At 39.2% G+C, this 9522-nt stretch overlaps 1 protein-coding gene across 1 annotated transcript in view; it reads left to right on the top strand.

The window, feature by feature from the left end:
* The first annotated feature begins 51 nt into the window (after window positions 1-51).
* nufip2 (nuclear FMR1 interacting protein 2) overlaps window positions 52-9522 on the top strand; it is a 34813-nt gene continuing 25342 nt past the window's right edge. Inside the window, exon 1 of the mRNA XM_059973345.1 lies at window positions 52-376. Within this exon, the coding sequence (XP_059829328.1) occupies window positions 154-376 (223 nt within the window). The 5' untranslated portion in view covers window positions 52-153. The remainder of the gene's footprint in view (window positions 377-9522) is intronic.

The raw sequence follows: 9522 nt of genomic DNA, 5'->3' as shown, positions 1-9522 counted from the left end.
GGGGGTGAGAACCCGACTTCTGTGGTAAAATGGGGGCGGGGCAGAGTCAGGCTGTTGAATCTGCCGCTCGGAGTGGAGCGATAGCGGGAGGGGCGGCGGCGGCGCCCACGTCGAAGTGTTGAATCAGCGGCCAGCAGGGCTGTGAGTAAACGCATGACGCAGGCGCAGTGTCAGCCGCCAGCCCCCCCTCCCTCCCCCCGTCGGCCCGCCGTCTCTTCGCCGCGTTCAATGGACGAAAAGTGCAGCCGCGAACAGCTCTCAGCTCCCGCTCCTCTCGCCAATGGAGACGCCCAGCAGCAGCGAGGTGGCGGCGACCTAATCACCAAAGCGAGCGATGTCTCAGACGGTCAGAAAGCGAAGAAAAAGAAGAAAGCAGGTCGGCGATCTTTTATTCACAAGTATAGGTGTAATTTTCTTTAAGCCCCCCCATCTCCCTGAGGGAAGGGGCTTGATGACCTTGGCTTCACCAGGCCTGGGGAAAGCGGGCCAGGATTTTTTCCCTCCTCCAGCCGTGTTTTTTTTCTAATCTGTAACCGGCGCGGTTTGCCGGGTGGCTTGGAGCGGAGAGCGGCCGCCGGGCCGGCCGGCGTGGAGTAGCGGCTGGGCCCAGGCCCAGGCCCAGATGATGCCGGCTCACTGGAATGTTCTCTCGGCTATTTCCTGTCCGCCATGTTGCGGGAGCCCCGCTCACTGGGTGCCAACACACGGCCGCTGGCTTCTTTCTGCTCCATTTCCAGAGCCCGATGAGGGGGGAAAGACACCAGCCCACACATATACTCACTCCGCTCGCGGGCTGAAGGGATTTCTGTCAACTAACCAGCCCTTTCTCTCTCTCCCCCTTCCCCCGTCTGTTTTTTTTTGCCCACGCCGTTATCAAATTTGTTCTATAGGGCTGCTCTAACCCATAGAGAGTTTTACTTTCCCAACGTGTCTTGGTTTTCACCCACTTTCGATCCCTGTTTTCGATCAGAAAAGGTTTAAGTGTTTTCCAGCCTCACTTCAATTTTTTTTTCTCGGCCTCCTTCTCCCCCTCCCCATTTACCGCGGCACCGTGCCTCTCCCCTTTTTTAAAAAAAATCCGATTACACAATATTGATTCAGACTACTTTTTGCAAAAAAAAAAAATTGTTTGCTTTGGCCCTTTTTTTGGTGGGGTTTCCAGTTTGGCAGGTGCAGTCTGTGTGGCACAGACTTCGGTCTGCAACGTGGGAAAGTCTCCGAGGGCGGGGAGGGTCTGGTCTTACTCGGGGATATCGAGCGCTTGTAAACTCGCTGAGCTATCAGATATTGCAATGGTGGGTTAAAATGCAGATTATTTCGCTGTTATTAAGAATTCTTGAAAGCACATTTGTGGAGATGAACCGCCGTTTTAAAGGTCATACTAAGGCCTACTTAAACGCAGACGAAGAAGGCAGAGAAAAAGCGTCGAGCTCTCAAAATAGCCATTACTTGTTTTTGTAGCTCATAAATAGACAAGCAATTTGTTTTGAACGGTAGGGAATAATCTTTCCTGTTACCGACTATTTCGGTTCTTTTTATCTAATCACATATGGCCGTGCTTTCAAATTTTCAGCTGAATAATTAGCTTCCAACAACAGAGAAACACTTTAAGAAGAGTCTTCCTATAATAAATCTGCCCACTTATTAATATGAAATTTAATAAAATTCAAAAAGTGGGTATATAAAGATAGTATGCTTATGCATTAATTTTATTGTGCTCTAAGCTATTAATAATTCCAGTGGCAGGCCTCTGTTGAAGTTGGGGAGCAGCACTGCAGTAAATGTTCACTGTATTAGTGTTGCTTAGTGATACAGGTTGGTCCATTCTCTTGTCATATTTGACTGGTCACTATTTTATTTTCTGAAGACAGGAAGAAATATCAAAACTTGTTTTTTTGTGATATCTTCATGTGAACTCTGACCCTAAAGCATTTTGCCTCTGTTTAAGTACTCTGATCATTTAGTGCTATTTACTATAATGTTTACATGGTTTTGCTTTATTTATTATGGGGAACAAACAAGTTCTAATGCTGAATCACAGGTACTTGCAGAGGGGCAGATTAGTCTTCAGTTGTTTATTGTAGACTTCTTTTTTATAGAGCTGTACTGAAAATTTAGGATTCCAGTTTTCCTCCTCCAAGTCTCCTGTTATCACCTCTCAAAATCCTGCATCTCTCCTTCCAAGCTTGTTTCCAGCCTCCATCGCCCTGTCAGACTGACGAACTTGTTCTAGTAATCATCTTTTTTAATTTTCCTTAAAAGATCAGCCATGATTTGTGTCTTTTGTTCCCATACCAAAATAGCTAATAAACTATGTAATTTTGTAGTTGTATGATCAGTAATTTTCACTAAGCAGTGTCTATTGTCAATGCTATCTTCTATGCCTCCATGTATTTGTCTAGCTGATTGGTGCTGTTCTTAGTGAACCCAAGCTTTGGATTAATCTCCCAGTCCATCGCTGATACCTTGGAGTCAACAGGGACTTGTTCTGCTTCTGCATTTTGCTGATTAGCCACGGCACCTACACTACCCACTCACCAGATTTCTTAATCCAGTCAGCTAAATATTAGAAAGACCAGAGCCATTTAAAGACCTGGCTGTAAAGTTTGTGTGTCAGCCATTATTCTGCTCCTTGAAACTAAACCTGAATTTTCAAAGTTTAATGCCACATTTAAGCTGCAGGCTATGTATGATGGCCATTTGTACCTTTGCAGGATCACTTGAGTCTTTTTTTTTTTGCTGGCACCTTCAACCATTCCTGTGTTTCTTGAAATTTTATTCCTAGACTACATTCAAAACTGTTCCTATCATAACTCACTACATAACCAATCACCTTGCTTGCTTATACATTTCCTCTCAGAGCAAGACCTTGATTCTGTTTTATCTTTTGTTTTTAAGTCCTTTCATGGTCTTTCTCTAATTTCCTCTACAACTTGCAGTTATTTGCATTCTTGTAGAGCTTGATCAGTCCTGAGTTTAATTGTTCTACCCATGGGCAGCTGTGCCCTCAGCTGTAGAGTCCCCATAATGTGAAATTCTGTCCAACTTTTCCTTTGCAGTTTTACTTATTTACTCTAATATTCCAGTGCTTGTTTGTTTTCAGGTTCTATAAATTTTACCTGTTGTGCTCCTAACATAGCAAGATGGTTGTATCAAAGTACAATTCATGTGCTGTAATAAGCACTTTAACCAGTGAATAGAAGCTTTTCAAACATGAAAAATGTCAGAAACATCCAGTATGCCAGAGAGCATCTGTGAAAAGAAAACAGACATTTCAGGTCAATGTCCCTTGATGAGAATGACAGCTTTAGCCTTGTGCACGAATATGTGTATTAGGTTCTTTAATAGCATCTATAACTTGAACAATTTTACAGGCAATTTCATTTCAAACTGTCAAGTATGCTATTTGATAGCTTAACCCTGATAGTATGTGTCAATTGTATTTTGAGTTTGCTAATGTAACTAGGAGGGGGAAAAAAACTTTTAATTTGATAGTGTAGCTCATTTTAAAGGGGATATAGGTGGTGTAGAAAATGTTGGAACTAAATAAATTAACGTTTGCATCCTCTAATTCAAAAGTTCAATCCAAAGTAAAATAGTCAACCATGTTGACATTTAAGCAATGCTTTTGGTAACTTTTCCAGATACTAGTAAATATAATTGCATTTTATTAAGAAATAGGAGTGTGAGTAGGTCACATGGCCCCTTCAAGTCTGTTCTGCCATTTGATGAGATCATGGTATTTCCTTTACCTGAATTCTTTTTTTCTGCTTAAACCACACATCTCTGGGATGCCAAAAACAATTCTTCACATTGTGTGTGTATATATATTTAACTAAAAGACTAGGATTTCTGGGTAGATAATTTGAGAATTTTAGTTCCATGAAGAAATCCTTAAATGACTTCTGTCCTAAATGATTACTTTTCTTCTATCCATTCTGGGTTCTGAGACTGTGACCCCAGTTTGTGATTTTTTTTTTAGCTAATGAAGCCATCAATGTCCAATCGGTTGGGCACCTTCAGAATGACTTTATTTTATCTTACAGATTTTGTTGCAGCACTGCCCTTCTGTTTGAATTGCACAAACCAATTCAGTATACCTTTTTATTGTCTCTAATACATATCCTTGTATAAAAACACCATATATATGTATTCCAGATGTGATTGTGTTTCATGTGATTGTAGTAGGACTTACTTTTGAACTTTTTGCAGAAGAGTTAGCATGCCATCTTTAACTTCGATGTTTACCGAACTTTGATTTGTATGTTCAATTGCATGAAATACCCTGAGTATTAACACTTTGATTTCTATTTTAACTCTTCCTACCTCAGCCTGCCAAAGATATACTGGCATCTTGCACACTCACTCTCCTTCATTTTCCTTCATCCCTCTTTGCATCATCTGCATGTTTCTTCCATCCTTTGTTTTCTCAATAAAGGAGATTGATTAACTATTTTGTGAAATTAGGTTGCTTTATACATGAATCAAATGTCTGCAAAGTTTATTTTGATCATGTAGACAAACTAGAATTTTCGAAGAACTGAAGAGAAGTTTGACTGTTCAACAGTTTCAAAGGTTCATTTAATGTCAGAAATGTATACGATATACATCCTGAAATGCTTTTCCTTATTTTGGAAAATGGGTTTTTCAAATGGACACACATCCCATTTCCTCTTGTCAGTTTGGGGAAAATAACTGTGCCTAATGTGTTTTTTAACAGCAAAATTCTGATTGTTGTGCTGCTTGGGAATAGTGTAAAGCTAATTAACTGCTATTGTAAGTTGTACTTTAGAGCAGTTTGTTAGACTGATCCAAACTTGGGTAAGAGGCTTTGGCTTTTTAGTACAGCAGATCTGTCAAAACATTTTAAATTATTTTCAATTATACCTGTTATTGAGAACTGTATTAATCTAGTTATTTTGACAATTATTTAAAACCCTACCAGCTTTACCTGAGAGAGTTGCCTTTGAATTTGAATTGTTCATACCACGGTAACATAATGGCTTTTGGCAAACTTGCAGTGGTTGAGCTGTTGAGTCAAGTTGCCAGACGTACTGCACTAAATGTATCTCACCACTTGAAAGTTTAAGGATTAAAGATGTGTTCCCTATTGCTCTCAATCTCATGAATTTGTTTTTGTTTGCTTCTATTCTAAGTATAAGTATCACATTGTTGAAGTTCTGGATCATTTGTTATTTTTAAAAAGACTTGAGTTACTGTTAAAGGGTTGATTTGCCAAAATTTCCATTCTTTGTACTCCAGATCATCATTTGGTTTGATCTGTTATGGAAGAGGAAAACAGACTGACAGCTCTTAATGGAAGCAACCACTTTTATAAGTTATATTTTTATTCACTATTTCAAAATGCATGCTTAATTACATAATGCCAGGCCAGTTTCTACCCCATCCTCACCACCCTCCACCTGTGGAAAGCTATTCCTGCTTTCTGAGGTAATGTGCACTCTTTGTTTTAAATGCTGTTAAGCATAAAATGAATTTTAAGGAATTAATGAAACAATATTCTGATCAAATCTTTGCAGCTGTATCTCCATCTTCTGTTGATTTTTAGTAGTTCTACATTATACAATCCAAATCCCTGGAAACTTTCCAGAACTCCCAACTCTACCTCAGAATCAGGCTCTTGTGTGAAATCTAGAGCTGAATCTTTTAGCCGTTGGGAAAATATTAAATGATCTGGATAATGATGTTTTATTGTTTTGGCGCTATCAGGAGTAAACAGTCACCATGAACATAAACATTTTAATTTTATGCCCATTGTAAAGATGGAATATTTTGGATAAGTGTTAAGTTCTGACAGTTCTCTTTAATCACAGTATGAATAGAACATTTTAATACCAGCTTTTATTCTGTTCAAGGCTCTAGATTTGTGGAATGGAGCTTGCCATGATTGCTGGCAACTCTGGTCCAAATTTGTTTTGCAGATTTTATAGCTAACACATACTTAGACTTGTGATTGATTCACTTACAGGTAAACATGTGCTAGTAGCCTGCACCATCCAGTGCATTCAAGTATTTCAAATTTCAGTGTTAGGGTGAATATTATTTGGACAACTAAATGATGAGTTGTATCAATATTAACACAGTATAATGTTTATAGTGTATATTAGTGTCCTTGAATGCTCTAAGGCTTTGTAGCCAGTTATTTCTTGCTGAGTAGGTATAGTCTAATATGGCATGAAATTGTATAATCCACAGGCCCTTTGGCTCAACAAGTCCATACCAGACACAGCATCCTTCCTGCTAGTCCCAGTTCCTAATCCTCCAACACACCTTCATGTACCTATCCATATTCCTCTGAAATGTTGCAGTTGTACCCACCGTAGCCACTTCCTATAGCAGCTCATTCCATGTACTCACTACTCTGTAAAGAAGTTGCTTCTGGTAAATCTATCTCCTCTTATCTTAAAAGTTTCTGTGTATAGTGTTGCAAAATAGATCATTGACCAATTAGTAAGTGCTCATCGGTATTATGCTAAAGTATTAACTGGGAAAATTTGCTGAGTTTGAACCCTATTATTCTATTGACGATTTTAGTCTCCGAGTCAAATCAGTCTGGGTGTCAATCATTAATCTGAGGTAAGAAAAAAATAACACGGATCTGTTAATGTTCTTTATTTTCAATAGAAAGAAAAATTCACTAACTTGATACAAATACAAAAGTTTAACTATCTTAAAGGATGTTAAGAAACATAGAAAACCTATAGCACAAAACAGACCCTTCGGTCCACAAAACTGTGCTGAACATGTCCTTACCTTAGAAATTACCTAGAGTTACCCATAGCCCTCTATTTTTCTAAGCTCCGTGTACCTATCCAGGAGTCCCTTAAACGACCCTATCATATCTGGCTCCACCACCATCACCGGCAGCCCATTCCACACACTCACCACTCTGTGTGTGTGTGTAAATAAATAAATCGAGATAAAATAAAATAAAAATAAATAAATTAAAAATAAAATTACGCCTGACATCTCCTATGTACCTACTTCCAAGCACCTTAAAACTGTGCCCTCATGCTAGCCGTTTCAGCCCTGGGGAAAAAGCCTCTGACTATCCACAAGATCAATACCTCTCATCCTTCGTCACTCCAGGGAGAAAAGGCCACGTTCACTCAGCCTATTCTCATAAGGCATGCTCCCCAATGCAGGCAACATCCTTGTAAATCTCCTCTGCACCCTTTATATGTTGTGTATCTTTATCAAAGTACTAACTTGAATTTCACTAATATTGAAACAAATACTTAGATTTGAGTCAGGGTGCCACTTCGGTTGAAGGATCTGATACTTTGAATACGAGGCTGGTCTTGAAAAAATCGTGACCTACATTTCTCCATGCTTAAGATATGAAGTGTTGCGTGTTCTTTTTAGATGGTCTGACATATTCAGATGTCATTTTAAAGGGAAATTTTCAGTAACCTAGAAGTCCACTCTTGTCCAGATCAGACAATTCAGGAGAATAGGTATGTCTATTCTCCTATACTCTCATCAATTTTGCCCCAATTCTATCACTCTGCAGCACATTAGATAACTTACAGTGGCCAATTAATCTACTAATCATCATTTTGTGGATATGTGGGAAGAAACCCATGCAGATTCTATAAGCAGTGCTTGATGTCGGGTCATTTTGATTGCTCTGAATCATGGATCCTCTTGAAGCATAGTTGATTTTTGTCCTATTTCAAGATTCTGGATGCTTCTCTCAGCTTGGCAATCAGTCTGTCTCAGCCTATGATAATCTGCACTTTCCTATTCTATTGTCTTCGAAGCATCTAGATACTTGTCCATGATTGGTCAACCTGATCTCTAGGTTCTAGGTTTCTACCATCTGCAGTTTTTGATCTTTTTTTCATTGGCTGAATTTGCTGCATGGAGTGGGTAGGGAGGGTGTTGGTGAGGAGTAGGGGATACTTTGTAGAAACAATTAGCATGGTAGTGTGTTGTAAGTTATACATTTGTCTCAAAAATTACATTAAACTCTACCCAATTTTTTTTATATCTATTAAAAGTAATTAGAATAAATTTAGTTATACACTGAACAACATGGGTTTTGAAGCAGTTTGGTGCTGTCAATGCATTTGCCTCTGTAAAGGATTTTTTCCATGAATTTTAGATCTGCTTCCAATGGGGGGGGGGGTGGCTTGAACCAATATCAGAAAGGTGGTTATGCAGTTAACTTTATAATTTCTATCTGCCACTTGTTATTCAGTAAGCATAATTTTGGTGTTCTACTTCTTTCCTACACAAGATGCACTTTAATAAATATTAAAACCTTTAAGGACCCTTTCCCACTGCCTACTTACTGCTTGTATTCTATTTGAGCATATTGCAATGTCTTATCTGCATTTCTTCTATCCCTACTTCATGTCCCTTGGTTCCTCTAGTAATGCTGTATATGAATTATATGTTGCTGTCCTTTGGCCCAGATTCTTTTTTACTCTGCTTTTGATCCTTGATTAGCCATTGTGAACCTTCTGTATACACAATTGCAGAGTGAAGGGCTCTTTATAAATCTACATACTGGCACAAATAAACATTAGTATTTAAATGTTGACATTGAGAATCTGAATGTTGGTGTCCAATGGATATTTAAATTTTTTAATCTGGAAATTGTGTGGATTATATTTGCTGACCAAGATTCATGAATCTGAAGCCTCTGTTGGTCAGGGTCGTCTATGGATGTTGTGTCCTAGCTGCAAGCTCCCCCCTCTCCACACATCTGATGAACCCAAAGGAGCGGCAGAAGCAGACAGTTTGCCTCTAACACCGTTGCAAGAGTTACCAGTCACTGTTGAACTCAACTGTTAGGGACTCCAGGTCCAGATATTTCCCTGGGAGTAACTCCTGAAGCCTTCCCCATAAGTGGGTATAGCCGCAAGGTAACAGGTGTTTGAAGCTAGAGTTTTCCTTCCAGATGAGACACCAAGTCCCATCAGCCTGACAGCTGTTTTTATGGTGCTAGTAACCTAGCTTTGCTCCGGCTCCTGTCTGTAGAAATGGTTCCACTGAGCTTCATAGCCAAGCTATGCATGAAGGCCAGGAGTTGGTTGTCAGAGGCTATTTAATAGGTGGTGGGCTATTATCTCCTTTCCCCGCCCCCAGCTAAAACAACCTTAAGGAAAGATTGATGAATCACTTTATTTTAAAACTACCTTTTATAGAGACATGTTCAGCCCACTTGCTGGAATCCAAATAGCCTTTCATCTATCGCCACTATTCTTAGCAAAGACTATTGGTAACCGTTACAAATGTCACTGAAATCATTGCTAAACAAATAAACAGAAGTGCATGTTGTTTAGTACATATTATGTTGCTAATCTGAATAATGCTGACATTTTATATTAGCGGACAGTTGAGTAATGTTAATTTTCTTGGGTGTAATCCAAAATAATTAATTCAGAGGTTAACTTTGCTAATAGTCTGAATCCAAAACGTATGGCAGATAATCTTATAGTCTCTGCAGTTGAGAATATTGTTTTTTTAAAAAAATAGATCATAAGGGCCTAA

Source organism: Hypanus sabinus, chromosome 6 (assembly GCF_030144855.1).
Source record: "Hypanus sabinus isolate sHypSab1 chromosome 6, sHypSab1.hap1, whole genome shotgun sequence".
Lineage (NCBI taxonomy): Eukaryota > Metazoa > Chordata > Chondrichthyes > Myliobatiformes > Dasyatidae > Hypanus > Hypanus sabinus.
This window is presented reverse-complemented; position numbering and strand designations above follow the sequence as displayed.